The 19,324-nt window shown below is 38.2% G+C and overlaps 1 protein-coding gene across 2 annotated transcripts; it reads right to left on the bottom strand.

Moving 5' to 3' along the window:
• Positions 1 to 3,121: 3,121 nt before the first annotated feature.
• LOC131074373 (CBL-interacting protein kinase 5) lies at positions 3,122 to 11,323 on the bottom strand. Of its 2 annotated transcripts, none has more exons than XM_058010981.2 (2): positions 11,125 to 11,323; positions 3,122 to 5,252 (listed from the first exon to the last, which is right to left on the bottom strand). In XM_058010981.2, exon 2 carries the CDS (start codon positions 4,771 to 4,773, stop codon positions 3,430 to 3,432), a length of 1,344 nt encoding a protein of 447 aa, XP_057866964.2. In that variant the 5' UTR covers positions 4,774 to 5,252; positions 11,125 to 11,323; the 3' UTR covers positions 3,122 to 3,429. The 2 variants fall into 2 exon arrangements, with proteins under 2 accessions (XP_057866964.2, XP_057866965.2); XM_058010982.2 differs by lacking the exon at positions 11,125 to 11,323 and adding an exon at positions 10,854 to 10,979.
• Between the last annotated feature and the right edge of the window lie 8,001 nt (positions 11,324 to 19,324).

The following is a 19,324-nucleotide window of genomic DNA, read 5'->3' as shown; positions in this document are numbered from 1 at the left end:
TTAATCATGGAATTGTCCCCTTCAAGTTTAGTCTGGGAAATTTGGAAGGAGAGGAATCGTAGGCTATTTGACAACAAATCCAGAAGAATAGAAACAATCTTGAACTCAATTGAATTGATTATTGTGGATTTAGTTAACTATAAGATAGCCTTCTCTTTAGGTCCGCCGAAAGTTTTCTCATCTTGGGATGAAAGCATAAGGAAAAACTGGCATGGAATCAGGATTCCTCCCTCTTTTGGGCAAAAAGACAATAGGAGAAAGACTGCTATCTAGTCTCCTCCAAAGCTTGCCTAGATAAAACTAAATTTCGATGGCGCCTCAAGAGGCAACCCGGGCCCTTCAGACATGGGATATGTAATCAGAGATCACACAGGAGCAACTCTTGGGAAAATGGCAAAGTCGATCCCCCCAGACACAAACAACATAGAGGAGTTCAAAGCTTTGCAATTTGGACTGAGAGATTGCATTAACCATGGTTTTAATAACATCCTAGTGGAGGGCAATTCAGAGATAGCAATAAATGCCATCAAGAGGAAAAACACTCCAAATTGGAGACTGCAGGGAATTCTAGAAAGCATAGTCACAAGCCTGGACAGGATTGACAACTATGAAGCTAAGCACATCTACAGAGAAGCAAACTCAAAGGCAGATGTTCTTTCGAAATTAGCCACTCAAGGATCTTATCTTTGCAATTGGGGTCAAGGGTATTTGCTTGTTACTCATGTAGACCATTGCAATTGACAGGCTAGGGCCCCAGAGGTTTATTCAGATGCGAGAATCCCTTCAGGATCATGCAGAAGCTACTTAACATTTTGCTTTATGGACAACATTAAACTTAACCTTGGCGGCTAAGTTTAAGAGTTATATCAATTCCTATGCTTTCTCCGATCCTCCTCTCGAGATATAGCTGACAAATTGTCAAGTCAACTTATGGTTTGCATGGCCTGAACGGGAGATTTGGCATGCCAAGGACAAACATCCCTCGCCACCTTTGCTGGCAAATTTATTGCAAACCCGACCCTCATTATTCGGCGTTAAAGAGTGTGCCAACCTTCTTCTTCGCATTCGTTTTCTGCATTCTGTTCTCATTCCCATCCCTTTGCTATCTTCTCTCAGTGTCCGAATTCCTCCTTTGTTGTTAGCCTGCTCTGCCATCTATGGCGTTCGAGCCCCCTTCTGGTTTCATCATGAGCGTGTATCCCAGACCCATTTCCTGTTTTGGAGCAGACACTCCAATCTCCCTCTCAGCATCGACGCGTCAAGTCTCTTTCAGGAAAATTTCAGACTTGAGGCTCAAGCGCCTCCTCCTCTACTCGGATTTCCCTCTCATATTGGCAATCAAGATGATCTTGGGTAGCGGACACCTGAACAGAGACGAGTATCCTTGGGACAACACCAGCATTTCATCAAGGTTCGTCGCCTCTCTACTCGACCTAAAACTCGCCAAGCAGACAGTTTGGACTCTCACCAAGAAGATTTTTCCACAAGAGGTCACCCAAGACCTCTAGGAAATTCTAAACAAGGCAATTCATGACTCTAGGGCTCCTCGGCCATGTGATAGAATCCTCTTCAACGCTCATGGAGAACTAATTAACTATTATCCTTTCCTGCTTGACCTGAAAGGGAAAGACTTGGATAGGCATCGAGTTTTTGCGGGAGTTGGTCTTGGCTACCTTAAATGGCGGTTCCTGGGAGAGAATTCAGACGACCCGGGCAAAGAGGAGGATCTAATTCAGTTTGCAAGACTCAACGGCATTCTGCCTCCGAAACCAGAAGATGAAAACCCTCAATTGGAAAAGGCTCGGAGGGGTGGTGCTAGCAGGGGTCGTCGCGGGTCCGACCTTGGCCATGGTAGGGATCGCCCTCCGAGCAGAGGCCGTGGACGTGCGAGGAAGGAGCATCTGCCATCTGAAGCCCACAAGGAAAGTGCAAGCTAGGTCCCCTTTAGCTACCTTAAGCTTTCTGTTTTGTCTCTCGAGCGGGTATTTGCTTTCATCAACATAATCTCTGTTAATAGGGCAGCAAGCTTCTGCCATTTAGACTTTAAATTTTTGTTTTAAAAGGGTTTCCTCAGACTTACATATGTTTTTTAAGAAGGACTCCTTATGCCTTCCATAGAATGCTTGGTAGCATTAGCATTCCTTCTTTTCTACTAGAAGGAATTTTGATGCTTCTTGTTTGGATTCTGCTAAAAAATCTATTGCTATCTTAGCTCTGTAAATTCTACATAATCAATATAATTTGGCTCTGCCTTTACCGATCAAAAAAAAATCTAATTCATAAACATAAAAACTCTGCTTCTATATTTTTCCACTAGGCTATTACGGCATGCCCAATGATTCAAGCATGCAAATCTCCTGGTCCCTCTGAGAGTTGGCAATAGAAATTGGAAAGAATTTATATCCAACTATCAATGGCATAATTTAAGAGCACTGTTGTATTGTACACATCCCGGGGAAGGGAAGCATGTTTTTACCAATTCCCTAGTGAACAAGAATGAGGAGATGCAAGCATTGTCAAGTCGTCCCTTTTGAAGAAAGCTATAAGGATTATGTTTCTCTTCCAGTATGCCAACACTACAAAAACAGATAAACTCTGCAACCCCAGTGTCATGCATATAAATAGCCTACCTCTATTGTATTCCATATTCCTTGACAGAGAAACCTTTTATTGACATAGTTGTCATTTTCTAGTTCCAGAATATGTCTACTATAGCTGTTTTAATTCTCTTCGCTATGTTTGTCCATAAGGTTTACAGATATACATAGTTGTCTATAAGTACATCAAGAAGCACCTACATCATCAACGATAATGGAAAGACAGAATGTTCCTCATGATGTAACTTCTTTAACACATTCATATTTTTTCAAACTGAATAAAAGAAAATGAAAGCATCACAACTATCTACTCATGGTGGACTTCCAAGTAAAGTTTATGAGTACATAAACAGAGATAGATTACAAAGAATTAAAAAATGAGAAGAAATATGCCAGAAGAAACTAGAGTTATTGTCAACTTGCCAAGCCCATCACAGTTTCTTTAAGGCTAGGTTTGAAATCTTCCCTATAACTGTGCAGAATTTTGAAACAAAGGTGCAATTGTGACTACAGCTATTGCATAATAACTTGAAAACTAATGTCATAATATTCATATCTTCAAACTGAAAAAGAACAAATACTGGACTCCCGAGGAAAGATTGAGAGTTGGTACATACAATATCAATAAATTAATTTTTTTCAAGAAAAATGCCTGGTGAATGGGAAGCTCTTATAGCAGCTGACTGTAGCTTGAAATCAGGTATGCCCGAAGTAATTATATTATGGAGTATCACCTCGCCAAGCCATTATTCAATGCCTTTGAGGCTAAGTTTGAAATCTTTCCGACAGCTGCCTAAAAAATTTTGACAAAAAATGCCTACTGCAACTGCAACTATTGAGTATCACCGTGCCAAGCCCATACTATGTCCTTGAGACCAGGTTTAAGATCTTGTTGAAAAAACTTTTCATAGGAAGAAGTCTCACCACCTATTTTCTTCATCTCCACAACAAATAAAGAAGATGTCACTTCAAATATCTCTACAGAAATATATAAATGCTCTTTTCTCCCTTCCTTTGGTCCTTGCAACTTCACTTTGCAATCTATCTTTTTGACATTGAATTTCACATTTTTGGCTATCTCTTCAAGCTTTGAGATTATCAATGAAGCTGGCTGCATGGATGTGAAGCGTATCTCATCTTTAAATTTTTCCTTTTCCTCAAACAACCCAGATAAATCAAAGCCTCGTGAAAGAGAAATGATGTCAAATGCATTAAACAATGATGGTTTCTCTTCAAGTGCTTCTGGTTCTTTTTCAGTGCTGCTGGGATGGATGTTAGATGCATTAAATACTGAATTCACATCAGCAAGGCTACTAAAATCATCATCTTCCTTTTCTAATTTAGCATGTCGTATACCTTTTTTAAACCACGAAACTTCCATTATCTGAGGAATTGAAATTCGTGTTTTGGGATTGGGATCCAAAAGCTTTTTAAGCAGCTTGCATACCCCAGAAGAAAACCACTCTGGACAATGAAACTCTCCCTTGGATATCTTCCTGTACATGTGCACAAAATTGTCGTCACAAAATGGCAGATAACCTGCCACAAGTACAAATAAAACAACTCCACATGACCATATATCTGCTTTGACACCTTCGTAGCCTTTGCTCTTAATCACCTCAGGAGCAATATATGCTGGAGAACCACAAGTAGTGTGCAATAACCCATCTGCCTTGAGTTGTTCTGAAACTGCACTCAAGCCAAAGTCAGAGACTTTGAGGTTCCCACATTCATCAAGAAGGATATTCTCAGGCTTCAAATCACGATGATAGACACCTCTGCAGTGACAGAAGTCTACAGCATGAATGAGTTGTTGGAAGTACTTCCTTGAAATATCCTCTCTTAGCTTTCCCTTCACAATTATTTTGTTGCAAAGTGTTCCTCCTCTGACATACTCCATTACAAAATAGATCTTCTCTTTGCTCGCCATTACCTCATGAAGCTGGACAACATTTGGATGTCTCACTTGTTTCATGATATATATCTCACGTTTGATTTGATCATTCATGCCAACTTTTTGGATTTTCTCCTTTTCCATTACCTTTATGGCAACAGTCTGCCCTGTTTTAAAATTCCTTGCTAAATACACTTTAGCAAATGCACCTTGTCCCAATAGCTTGCCTAGTTCATACTTTCCCATCAATATATTACTTCCTTTGTTTTCCACTTTTGCCATAATCAATCCCTTTCTCACCAGGAATATTATTTACTAAATAGTTATTCAAAAAAAGACTTAAATTGAATAGATTACTCCATCATCTTGGCAGTAGCAAGAACCTAACCTTCTCCAGAGTTGAGCTCCTTTGAATTAGCTCATTCACACGATCTGGTTCATAAAACCTTCGATCAGAAAATTGCTGCCATAAACAATCTGGCTGTACTCCAGTAACCTTTTCCAGAGCTACACCATTGGCAGTTAGGCCCAAAATATTAACATAGAAACACATCTTTCAGCATCCCCTGTGGGTGTCTTTAACTGAAACTATCTTGCCAAATATCCAATGTTTTCACACCACAAAACCCAAACCATAGCAAGCTGAATCAAAGTTAATGATAATTGGCTACAGTATGAATCATTTTAATAAAGAACAAATAAGAAACTCTCTTATAGGAGAATCCCCTCAATTTTTTTTGTTGCCAATGTAGTTGAAGTTCCTGCCAGAGGAAAAAAGGAAACTATTTAGCACAATACTTCAGAATGAGAAAATAATCAAATCATGGTTTGAACTTCCTCTGTAAATTTCCCTAAAATAAGTTATGTTATAAACAAATAATCGTAAACCTCTTGTAAAAAACAATTAAGTGCCAACTTCTCACGTTAAAACAAAAAAGTTCAGAGAAGATCACAGAAAGTGACATTATTGATTGTTCTAGGAAAATAAAAAAATCGAAATTTTAGTGTTAGCAACAATTAGCATTAGCTTAAGCCAGAAAGTAAAAGCCTAATATTTATTATTTAACATAGTATCTTAGAATTAGCGACACATTCAATTAGAAAAGAAAAACCAAACTATCATAATATTCCACCATGTCAGCATTCAGCAATGCTTTTAAAACAAGCTCAAATGAGCAGCATAAACTTACGACTACAATAATTGACAAACTTCTAAAGGTATTTTCTTTAGGAGATTTATCCTCAAAATCTTAAGCATATTTGCAATTGAAATTTGAACTTTTTACATATATTTGAACATATTTTTTATAGATGAAAATTTTTATATTGTTAAGCAAATCAAGAAAGATGTCCAGGTAGCTTCATAACAAGTTTCTTTCTTCTCAAAGGATTTCATCTCAAAAGATGAATTCTAGCGTCAGTGTTATGCTCAGAGTTTTCTCATTTTAAACTCTAAGGCCAATTCAAATGTGTGTTGGAATAACCTTCCTCTGTTAATAGACAAACTTTGGAATTAAAAATAAATCTATTTTTTCTATCTTTCTATATATCCAACTTGGTTGATTATGCTAGGAAAAAAGTCAAAGAAACTTAAGGCAATAGCTTCAATCCTTTTGTTATTGCTTCTGTGGGTCAAGCAAGCAATCTCTGCTATTGGCCTTTTAAAGAAAACTTTGAAGGAGTTTCTTAGTGTTGGGGTATTTATTTACTGAGTTTGGTTCTTTTTTCAAAGGTATCATTCAAATATAATGGACTCACTCCTTTACAGGATTTTATAAGTTGGAATCTCAGCAGCCTTGGGTTTGGTGTCTCTTTTGTCTCATTTTCAGTTCTTGAGCTTTGGCTTGTTCCTACCTGTCAAGACTGAACTCTCTTGCATCCTAATGATGAATCACAGAGTGTGATTCAAAACGTTGATGGTCAAAAAAATTTCAACACAATCAAATCCAGAAACTGCTATCAATATTGTTCCTACCTGTCAAGACTGTACTGTTCTCTTCTGGTAGGATGATGTTTGGAAAATGTTATGTGTATCCTCTGTTTTTAATTTGCTTATTGCTATTATTTCTATTGAAGGGTAATTAAAAAACTCTATCAAGAATGCAAGAGATTTATTTGATTCGATTGAACTCCCTGAGGATGTGAAGCAGGAAGAGGCAATGCCAGAGATAGTTGTAAAGATTTCTAAAGCAAAGAATAATGTGAGGCCTGGTTAATCATGCAAAGAAAGGAATACAGACTAATTACCTGGAAACTCCAGTATGCAAATGGGGACCATGTTCCTGTCACTCAACTTTTGGTGACTAATTTATATATATAACTGTTCCCTTATTCATTTACTCATGTATTCTGAATTTAATGGTGTCTATCCTCGAACTCAATAAAATTGACATTTGAAAAATTCCAAATTGGGTTTCAAGACACTGAAAAATAAGGAACAATATAACAAGTGGCTGGAATGAAGAAGCTGTTTGTAGAGAAAGGCACTGCCTGCAGTCACAGGTAATGTCATTATTTTGCCAGCATTCTATTTCAAGATTCTCTGATTACAGCAAGTAGATTTTCATATGTTTTGTAACATAACTTCAGCAATAAAATTACAAAACACAAGGAATGGTTGTGTAGCACTTTGTCAATTGATCTGACAAGATCAAGGAAAATATGGAATCGGTGATGGTCATCTTCATCTGATTTGATACGAGGGGTAGGAATTAATGATCTTCTGAAGCCAATCAATTAATTCTTTCAAGATTATAGCAAAAGCAAAGATGGCTTTGCAGCTCCAGCAAAGATTTCATACGCAGAGATGGCATCGCAGCTCCAGCAAGGCTTGCTACTAAACTTTAGGAAATTTTTTGATGGATCCTCTCCAACTTTTGATGGTTCATGGATTTTATATCATTTTTAAGTTTTATGATGGTGAGGCAGCAGTTTCCTACATCACAACAACCGTTATTTTTAATGTCTTTACATCGGCAAACCTAAGAAACCTTTCATCTATTTTTTTGATGTTTCAGATCACTCCTGGCTGATTAATATTTCAAATGCTCCTGTAATAGTGTAGGATACATTTTAAAATGACCATAAAGATATGATATTGACTTGAAAGAAAATAGTGTCCAGAATACAATAGGCCCTTTTTGAGACGGGGAGAGTTCTCACTGAAATGCTTATTTTAGTTTTTAAATGAAAAACTTAATGATTATGATGATATTTACGTGGGTTCCCCAGTGTAAGCAAGATTAAAAAGTGTTATTCAATATTCTCACAGTAATGATGATCTATTGTGAATAACCTCACAAGCAGCAAGAAAAACTGTGATTTTGGATCTTAATTAGTTGTTTAAGAGAAATTATTCTCACTCTCTAAGTCCTTTAGTCTTTGTCATTTCAATCCTGTAAGTTCTTTGGGTGGAGATACATAATTTTGGATCTTGGATTTTGGTTGATCAGCTCCCTATAAAAATTTCTTTTACAGTTGGGAAGGTATCCCTGGAAGAGCACCCCAATTTGTCAATGATAAGTGAATTGCAGAGAATAGTGATAACAAAAAGGACTATGAAATCTTCTCAATTGAGATGAGATCAAGTATTCGATTAATGGGCTTAAATAGCAAAGCTGCGGGTTCAAATTCCTGAAAGACATTAATGCCTAATATTGATTAAAATACCGCATCCAGTGCCTTTGTATATGCAATATGCAACAGCAAAGACTATGATGTTCTGTCCTGATTGATTGTTCAATACGTGATTCCTTTTAAGTCCTTGAGTCTTCGATATCATCATTCCAACGAATTCTCTGGATGGAAGCAGATTACTTTGGGTTTTCATATGATCAGACATAAATATATAATTTTTTTATAGGTGAAAAAGCACACCCCCTAGAAAGCCCCAACTTTTCAACCATCAAAATAAGAAAATCCAGAAAACAGCCATAACAAAAAGGAAATGGAAATTGTCTGTCGGGATGAAGAAATGTAATAAAACCATAAAACAAATGGACTTGGCATACCTTTAAGCATACCCCCCTTGAGAAACATGTTTAACTTTATATTTATATTTGAGTCGCAGACCCATCTTATTATAGACTTGGCGTACCTTAATGGATGAGGTAGTGAGCTAGTTCAGGATGAATTTGAATGTCATGAAATCTGAGCAGAATGTTTCCCTAGAAGGTAGCAATTAATTGAAAAACACATTGAAATTTTACATCAAACCCCAATCAGGGATTGAACTCTTAAAAGAATTTACAGGCATCTATAAATGCATTAAAAATCACTGAGATACATGCCATATTGTTGAAATTGAATAATGTATCACATCCTATATTCAGTTCAGTGTAGTTTAACAAACAAGTGCAAGTGCACATCCTTGGGGAATGGGTTTCAACTCTTCATATTAATCTCAGCCATTTATCAATATATTAGAAATGAACAGCCCCTAGGCCTTTATTTATTCTTTACAAAATCCCAATCAGAGCTCTAAGTCAGGAAAATTTGCAGCCATTTATTAATAAATAAGAAACAACATTATCAAAGTTCTTTTGTTGAATTTGATATTATCAGTCCTTTACATTCTTTGGATGGAGACAGATTGTTTTGGATTCTTTAGTTGATCGGCCCTGCAAAAATAATTGATAGATGGAAAGATATTCCCTAATGACCATCCCAATTATTGCATTAACTAAGAAGACATTAAAAATTTGAAATCGATAGAATAGGATGAGCTCAAATGTTAAATAAATGGGGATTTCGTAGCAAGTCTCTGATTAAGTCTACAATTTGCATATTAATGTACAATATTTGAGTAATACTATGAAGCAGAAAAGGCCATGATATTCGATTCTACTTGATTATTTAGTCTGTCATTGTCAATCTTTAATGACTTTTCAGTCTTTGATACTATCAGTGTCTTGTGATGAAATAGTCTGTTTTGATTCTCAATTGATCTTCCCCTCAAATGTGATTTTTTGACAGGTGCTGAAAGGGTCGTCTAAAGACAGCTGCAATTTTTGAACCATCACATAACAAATTGCAGAGAAAATACTAAATAGCATTGACAAAAGAAGACATCAACCATGTCAATGAAATGAGCTGTGAAAGTGATAAATCAATGGAGCTTGCATTGCAGATCCCTCTGTCTTGATTCTCAATTGATCTTCCCCTCAAATGTGATTTTTTGACAGGCGGTCAAAGGGTCGTCTAAGTGCAGCTGCAATTTTTGAACCATCACAAAGAAAATTGAAGAGAAAAGACTAAATAGCACTGACAAAAGAAGACATCAACCATGTCAATGAAATGAGCCGAAGCCTGAAAGTGATAAATCAATGGAGCTTTCGTTGCAGATCCCTCTGTTTGAACCCTAGAGAGACGTTACACGGAAAATTTGGCAGAAGACATGTGCCCGGTACTTTACCAAATAATTAAAAAAAAGGACAAATTCATCACTCTGATGATGGATCATAGAATGTGATCCAGAATGCTTCAATATAAAACAGTGATGCAGTTACGTACCAGAAAATCACTACTATACCCTAGTGGGCCATGGAAATAACATGTCTTTAGAGATCAATTTGATCAAAGGGATGACCTCAAGCTGTATAGCAATGTAACTTTCATTGGGGAACCCAGTTTCAAATCTCTGAGAGACTGTCAAACAGTTGAAATGGAGGAATATACAGCATCCAATTCTAGGTTCAATGTACCTCAACAGACAAGGCCAGGTGCAAATCCTTATAGAGAGTATGGCATCCAAGCCTAAGGTTCAAACCTCCTAGAGACTGATAAATTGTTGAAAAAGAAGAAGGTTTAGTGTACCTCAACAGAAAAGGCCAGGTGCAATCCTGAGTGAAAGTGTGCCATCCAAGCCACAGGTTCAAACCTCCTATTTGAAACTGGAAAAGGTACACTGTATCTCAACAGACAAGGCCAGGCGCAAATCCTGAGTGAAAGCATGGCATCCAAGCCGCAGTTTCAAACTTCCTAGAGCCTAATAAATTGTTGAAACAGAGGAAGGTTCAACATAACTCAACGCACAAGGCCAGGTAGATAACCTGAGTGGCGGCATCCAAAATGCTGATAAGCCCCTCCCAGTAAAAATGAAGCATTTCACTGATTAACAAAAAAGACACCTTACCTTTCTACTAAACAAATGGAAGAGAGTTGCTTATTCAAAACAAAAAAATCACCATAAATCTCTAGCTAATCCCCAGACAGGACTTAAGCTCAGGCAAATTTGCAGCCATCAAATAATATATTATGAAATCAGAAAACAGCAACATTTTATATCAGAAAACAACTAAATAACAAATCTATTGCTACTTAAAAATCAGAATATTGAAAAAATTGAAATGCTTGGATCTCACATGAAAAAGAAAATCCTCGTACATTGCAGATGACAATCTCCTGATTTACATACAATGACGCAGACAAAAGGAAAGGAAAACAGTAATAATTTTCTGAGTAAAAATTACAAAACAAATCACATACTCTTTTCTTTATAACAGCCAAAAAAACCCTTCCAAGAAATCGATGAAAAACAAGCCAATAAAACCTTCATAAGAAAATGTACCAAATTCTAACCATAAACGATGGAATTTTACCGTTACAGAGATACTTAACAATAAATCGAATTACCTCTTCAAAATCGCCGCAAAATCAGTGTTCAACATCAAAATGAGAAATCGAATATACCAGCACCTACGGGTTGAAGGGATTTTACATGCACTTAATTTTCGAAATGCACTTCGTACGTCTCTTCCATGCACTTGTTTTTTGAAATATTTAAGTACTATTATTAATACTGATTAATATCCACGTCATTTTCATGAAACGGCATGTTGATAAGCGAGATTTTTAAGGAATAAGATTTAGGGTTTATATGTGTCATTACCCCACAGAATTTCGTCGGCAGTGGTGATTTTAAAAATTAGCATATCTTAAATATAATTTATAAAATATTACATTTGTAATTTGAGGGTCGCCCTTACCTGTCATTTATGAAAACTTAATGATAGTTTGGTCATTTGAATATCTTTTATTTCACATTTTAAGAAAAATATAAATAATTAAAAAAAAAAATTATTAAATATTATATATTTAAATACTTTTTTATCAATTCTATCGATTGAGAAGAGTTATCTCTTAGCTGTTAAAGTGATCTATCTCCACTTCAAAGGTTGAAGATATGAGTTTTGAAGATTCCAATGATAACATGCAATCATCAAGTAGGGATAGTTGTGACTTGGAGTTCATAGCACTAGTCTTTATGCACCCTTTTTTCAAGGGCATATGATTTATCAATTTGTTTCTTATTATTTTGTGGGGTACAAATCTTTTATACCTATTTTTTATTAATAAAGATATATAAATCATTTTGTTATTATTTTAAAATATATTATTATGTATAATTTAAAATAACTAAATATTCTTAATAGGAATTATATTTTTCAAAATGTTAATAAAAAATATAAAATGTAATAATATAATATAAAAAATTAAATAATTGTATATGTTAAAAATTAAATTAATGAGTTTTTCTAAATTCATTTTAGAAATTATTTTAAGAATTCATATTAATAATATTTTAAAATTTAGAAACAAGTCTATTCAATCTTTTAAAATACTAAAAATCAATTTGTATGTTTATAATAAATATTATAATATGATATATATATCAATAATATAAATTAGAATAATATATTATATTTACCTATTTTCAAATGGGAGGATAATCTATGGAGTGCAACTAAATTGATGTGAATGGAAATTAAAGCAAAGCTTGTGGTAGAGTGTTGAAGACTATTCAGAGAAGGCAATAGGGGAGCAATATGGATCGGCAAAACTAGAGGATGTGAAGACAGGGGCCTTTCCACATCAAAATGCAACAATTCAATCACGACAAATAAGGAAGGAGTATTGTCAGAGGGTAACCGGAGCAAGGAGGATGCTAACCAACTAGCTTAGGGAAGCTTCACAATAGGCGCTTGAGATAGACCCAATGAGGATTGAAGAGGTGGATCTTCTATAAAATGAGGCTAAAGAGATTGAGGCAAAGGAGACAAGGCAATTTAAAGAGGAGCGTGAAAAGCACTTTCAAATTGACCAAGATGTTGGCATGCTAATTTTCCCATGATGCATGAAGTCAACTGCAGTTTTTCTGCATATATAAAAATGGGATTTCTAAATATAGAATGAAGTAGAAATCTAGTTTATGGAGCTAAAAAAAAATTCTAAAATTAGAATGAAGTTGTTAGTTGTAGTTGTGCATGTGTGTTCGTCTAAATTTAGTTACTCGTCTACCTTTTCAATTCCTCTATATATAGAGGAAATTTGTATTGTTTTCTTTGTCTCTGATCATTAGATCAATTCACCCTTGATCACACAATCAAGAAGCTTTGTAATCGATCTATAAAAGGATTTATCTACTTTTGAGAGCAATTTTATTATATTTTTTGCTTATTTCAATTAGTATCAGAGCTATTTATCTTTTTTCAAAAGAGTTCTATCCTATAAATGCCACATTGGAATGAATTATGAATCATAATCTGATAAATGACAATGCCACAATACTAGAAGTAGGATGTGTGTTATTTGGCATCATAAATCTTCAAAGGTTCGAGTCTTGTGAATCATCAAGACTGTTGGCAATATAACAAGGATATTGAGAAGGTTGTTGATGATTATGGACATAACTGATTAAAGATGTTTTACTGTCTTGATATTATTATTTTGTCATTGATGTCAAGAAATTGATTTTCTAATTCAGTATGATGTTGCCATAGCTTAAGAAACATGATATGAAGATCATAAAGAAGTCGGTAAAGACACAGGAAAGAATATGATGAGTAAGGGGATAAGTTATTCAATGGGCAACTCTACCAAGTCAGACAATGATGAGATCTTGATGTTTTAGATTGTTTTAACATCATACATATGTTGTAAAATGTAAAGGTTAATACTACACAATGATATCAGGCAAAGAACCTAGTCAGTAAACCCTAAGGAACCTAGTCGATAAACCCTAAGGTTATCGCAATCGGTTAATGAAGACAGGATGTCTACCGAGTAAAGTTTAGTATTCACCGAGTTGTAACCAAGCTATAACAGAATGCATTAAATGTTTACATGTGATATTTAATGAAAGAAGCTGATGAGCTGGAGCAGATCAATGATTGGCAAGCCGTGGAAGAAGTTTGTTAACAAATCTAAGGCAATGGAAAGTCGGCAAGAAGATCTATAGCTCAGATTGAACCGCATTACCCTAACACAAGTTCCAAGATGATTGTGCAAGTTCCAAGGCAGGGCAAAACATTTTTCAGATTGTAAGATACAATGAACCTGGACAAGATTGAAGATCTGATGGCTATGATTGATCATGGGAAATGTGATCAAGGAGATTAAGCGGTTAGAAGATTGTTTATAAATAAGGAACTGTTGATAAACAATGTATGTGGACAAGTGTATGCACAGGGATGCTCCATAGTGATCACCGAGCACAGAAGCTCGAAGATCTGTTGTAATAACAAAGTATTGATGCCCAACAGATAGACAAGATTAGTTCTATGTCTAGATTGTGATTGAACAAATAAGAATCTGCTTTAGCATTTTAGATGTAAAGTTACAAATAGATTGTATTATTGTTAGCTTGTGAAGGTAACAGGAAATCTCTTAACCGAGTGGACTTAACAGTCTTATAAGTAAATCCTCTAACAAGGTGACATTCTAAATCAGTGTTTGAAATCCTTTGACAAGGTCACTTCTAACAAAGTGAAGATCCTAACAGATCTGAGGGAAATCCCTTAACCGGGTCACATCTAGCAATGTGTTTTGTAATCTTTGACAAGACTGGCTTTTAACCGAGCATACTCTAGAAGAGTATATTTCTTAGTGGGTCCGAAATCCCACAGTGGTTTTTCCCTATTTGGGTTTCCATGCTAAATCTGGTGTTATGAGGTTTATATAGTTCATATGCTTTTGAGTTTGCATGTTTGTGTGTAGGGGAAAAAGCAAGACTAGGCTAACATGCCCTAATCCTACCTTTTGAAACACATTGTGGAATACGAAAGAGCCTAGAGGTATCACACAATTGGTTACTTCTTTTTGTGGAAGAGAGAGCCACGGGCTACCTATTAGGGTTTCTATTCCTTTGTTGTAATTGAAAGATAAAATGATGCAAGTTCAATTCCTAACCCCAAAGTGCAAGTATGAACTAATAACAAGATTGCAAAATTGAAATTAAACAATGGAAAGTTGTAAACACAAGGACAAGATAAGAATGCAGATGTGTACCCGGAGTTAAAATCTGAGTGAAAATGTTCGGGACGGGGGCGCAGGCACCACTGTCCTGATTCTGCCCCTGAAACTGCTCCTGAAACTGTTGTTTTGCAACCTGAAAAGCTATCGGAAATGCTGAAACTTGCTGTCTGACAGAGGGACCAGGGCGCCCGGCGCCACTGTCCCAGGGACCAGGGTGCCCGGGGCCACTATCCCAGGGACCAGGGTGCCCGACGCCACTGTCCCAAGGACCAGGGCACCCAACGCCCCTGTCCTGGCAGGACCAGGGTGCCCCACGCCCCTGTCCTAGTCTTTTGCCCTGAATTTCGATGTGTAGCTCAGTTTCTGTCTGCTTCTGCCGGATCTGCAACTTGCGGCATCGTTCGAATCCCGAAATCTGCACTTATATCTAAAAAGTTATGGTGGGCAGCTATATAGGGTTTTGCCTTAGTCAAACCCCTGCTTTGGTGATTTCCACCTCCATGAATAGCCAAGTTGTATTGTAAAAGTAGTGTGTGTGCAGACCTTATGTGTGTGCAAGATCCTAAAATGCAAGTAAGCAAACTAGAGCAACCTAGAAAGTAAACCCTAATTGCTTGTAAATGATAATGTAAATGCTCCAAATCAAGATGCAAAGTGATCTAAAGCATGAATACAAATGATATAATGAGGCTTATGCAAAAACATGAAAACAACATGAAATCATACCCAACCCCAAGGGAGGGGTACAAGCCAATCTTCAGTCGGTGATCCCTTATTGCTCTTCAATGCCTTCAAAGCCCTAAATGGATGAATGAAATTGATGAATGCTTGATGGATGGATGTTGAATGTTATTGAAGTCTTCAAAGATCTGCTCTTTTGCTGCATAGAAGGTCCCTGAAACCAAAATTCGGATCCTTTCAAATGAAGAAAGAGAGCTCTTATATATGAAACCCTAGGTCTTAATTTCAACTTTTGGCTGACCTAGAGATTGAATCTCCCACCAATTTCTTGGGGTTAAGCTTTATTTTATGATTGGATCGCGCTCCTAAAATTTTGGGAAAAATGTCCAGGACCGTATGCACTCCGGGCACCATGGTCTCGGCAACTTTTCACCAAATTTTCAGGGCTGTCAGATATGATGATTTTAGAGAGAATCCCAAAGTTACAGGTGATTTTGAGATGTTTTGACCCCCAAAATCAAGCCCCCAAGTTCAAAATAGGACCTAATTAGGGTTTTTGATTAAATGATGTATTGGAGGAATAAAATGAAAAGGGCACACTTTAATGAAAGGGCCCAACTGGAAGATGATGAAATAGGACCTTAGACCTAATTAATTTGATTAATTAAGTGCTAAAGGGAAAATGCGATGCAAAGTGCAGGATGCGCCAAGGCGGGAGCTAAACCAAGTGTAAAATTGTACCACTTTAGCAAGTGCGTACAATTTTTGACGCTACATTTAGCCCCCACTTTAGCGGTCATATGAGTACTATGTGCATATGCAAGCTAAAGTACAGGAAAGTAAATATTATTTGAAAAAGGATATATCCATAAGTCTATCGAACGAAGCCCCCAGCGGTATCTGCAGTACACAGTTAGGAACCGCACCCTACAAAACACACGTTAGATCACAAAATCACCTAATGCTTACTAAGGAAAGTGATGAAATTTGCGAGTAGCTATATGCCCCCCCTATTTCAGCTTGCTTATTAGGGAGGTGAAAAAGGATAGTATGTTTACTTACGACAAATTGTGTGAGAGATTATTGATGAGAGATGTTCACTGAAGAGGCTTCATCAGAGCACGTTTTGGAACATCCTGGGAGTAAGGGAACGAAAATACGATTCCTACACAACAAACGGTTCGAAAATCGCATCTCCCAAACTCAAGTTATGATGAAATGAGTGATAGAGGAAAATTAGGGTTTTGAAACCAAAGGTAAAGGAATGAAAATATATACCTTGAAAGTGACTATTGCATTTGTCACTTTGTTGATTTATGAGTATTGTTCATTGCAGCGGAGCCCACATAGCCATCATCATGCCTTCACGATGATCGGAGCGTCCCACGAGGATGGAGATCATGCGACAGGCCGTGATCAGTGACGAGCCATTGGATGAGGTGAGTTGACTGAACTTTGATTTTGACTTTTTGTGTTGACTTTGATTTTTTGTGATCGAATGCGGGCCCTAGAATCTGACCCTGGGTCCCACCCAGGGCACCATGGTCCTATCAGGGTGCCATGGTCCCTGAAGGGCGCTATGGTCCTCTTAGGGCACCATGGTCCCTGACAGAGCGCCATGGTCCCTGAAAGGTGCCATGGTCCTCTCAAGGCGCCCTGGTCCCTGACAGAGCACCATGGTCCCAATCAAGACTTGGCAAGGGGTGTCAGGGCTAGCTTTCGATGTTCAACTATTTTCATTTTTCGCGTAGATGATTTTGATGATTGAGTACTGATTTCACTAATGTTTTTGCATCGCAGGGTCTCCCATACATGAGAGAGCACACGACGGGGCAGATTCTTCATAGTCTGCGAGATCAGATTCCCTAGCTAACTTAGGCAGAGAGGGATACGTTATCGGTAGCGGGTTTATGGTATGTGATCCTCATGCCGGCCATTCGATTCCATCCTACGATGTTGATGGCACTTATGGAGCGATGGGATCCTGATGCATGTACATTCCATCTCCCAGTAGGAGAGATGATGGTTACACTTGAGGATGTGTACCGCATACTTCTCCTACCTATCAGAGGAGCCACCATGACATACGCGACCGATTGGTCAGCGGAGGACTGTCAAAGGGAGCAGATATACTACATAGGGAGAGTCATGCCGAGTGAGACGAGAGGTCGCATCATGATTAGTTGGCTCTTACATCCTATAGGAGAGGTGCCCCTTATGAGACGTCTTATGATTGCCATCATTGCATTAGTCGTCTGCCCTAATGGGCAAGGTACGCACATGCATGGGGGTCTCACATGGTGCATCAAGGCTATGGAGAGACATAGGAGAGTATATGCGTGGGGTCAGAGTATGCTTGCACATCTCTATCACGACCTCGAGGAGTATGTGTTTGGACAGTGTTGTAGCTTGATGACATGCACACTTTTGCAGGTGTGGATATTTGAGCACTTCACATGCACCAGGCCTATCGGCTATCTGATGAGTGCAGCTAGCGAGTGACCTAGGGTGTTTGCCTATCCACTTACCGATGAGTGGAGATTTGGGGATCTACTATATTGGAGAGTGACATTCGATAGATTGATAGCTGAGGTGACAGTATGGAGACCATATCTGTGGATGCACAGATGGGATGGAATGGAGAGGCAGCTAGCATGCTTATAGAGGAACCGCCTACTGAGAGGACGATACTCACATATCATAGTCCCATTCTACTTTGACGGAGTACGGAGGCAGTTTGGGCTAGAGCAGTGTGTTCCAGCCGATGTACCTATCTATACTCGACACTCACAAGTCCTTCCCAGACCTAGAGTAGTAGCGAGACCTATGATAGATGATATCGAGATTACAGATATAGAGGGGTCCGATCAGGATGTGGTCACTGATTACTCTACAGATCCCGGAGCACAGCGCAGGTATCTCTCATGGTTTGTGAGGACATACCCAGGGCCTATCTTTCCACCAGATTACCCGACAGGCCATCCAGGTCCATGGAGACATGGAGACCGAGATGAGGATTAGGGATCCAGATCGGAGGAGCCAGAGGAGGGAGAGGGTCATGAGGAGGCAAGAGATCCTGATCCACCCATAGGAGATCAGCCTAGTGCCGAGGAGGAGGAGGAAGGAGAAGAGGATGACACAGATAGAGATGATGATGAGGAGAATGAGGATGAGGATGATGATGCAGATGAGGATGGAGATGATGAGGAGGAGGAGTCAGATGCAGCTCCCCACCATTCAGGAGTTGATACCATAGCCTTGGATCCTCCTCTTATTCCCCAAAAGGGGGAACACGAGGTGATACGGAGACTTGTACCCATCATGCACAGATCATTTGAGCATGGGGAGCCTAGTAGTTCCCAGTCACAAATGCTACCATATCACGATCCCTACTGGTGCGAGGGAGATCCAAGTATAGTAGGTTTATATTGATTGATTAATGTTTTGATGATATAGAATGGTACTAACACAAAATCTATTCTACTGCTACAGCTAATGTGCAGGAGTGGTGCTCCTTGATCCAGCAAGTAGTGACAGATATTTCTATGATGGCACATATCCCTAGTTCCTCACAGGTTGCTTATAGGCCTCAGGGGAACGCGGGTCGGCATGAGGACTTGTTTTCCCCATTTCGAGTACAGGTGGAAATATGGAGGGGGAGAGAGAGAGTTCTATCAGAGAACCTTCAGCGGGCACAGCCTGACCTAGCAGTAACTCAGGCCGAGGCTACCTCGTATCGTGCGATCCTTATGGATAGGGATCGTAGGAGTTCCTCTCGGAGTCATTCATGGTCTATATCACGCTATACACCTATGGGTCCACCTTCACGGCCGGATCAGGAGGGAGCATCTAGTCGTCACTCTCCAGCCACTAGCCCTAGGGATGGGAGATGATCTCA

The sequence above is a fragment of the Cryptomeria japonica genome, chromosome 3 (assembly GCF_030272615.1).
Source record: "Cryptomeria japonica chromosome 3, Sugi_1.0, whole genome shotgun sequence".
Classification (NCBI taxonomy): domain Eukaryota; kingdom Viridiplantae; phylum Streptophyta; class Pinopsida; order Cupressales; family Cupressaceae; genus Cryptomeria; species Cryptomeria japonica.
This window is presented reverse-complemented; position numbering and strand designations above follow the sequence as displayed.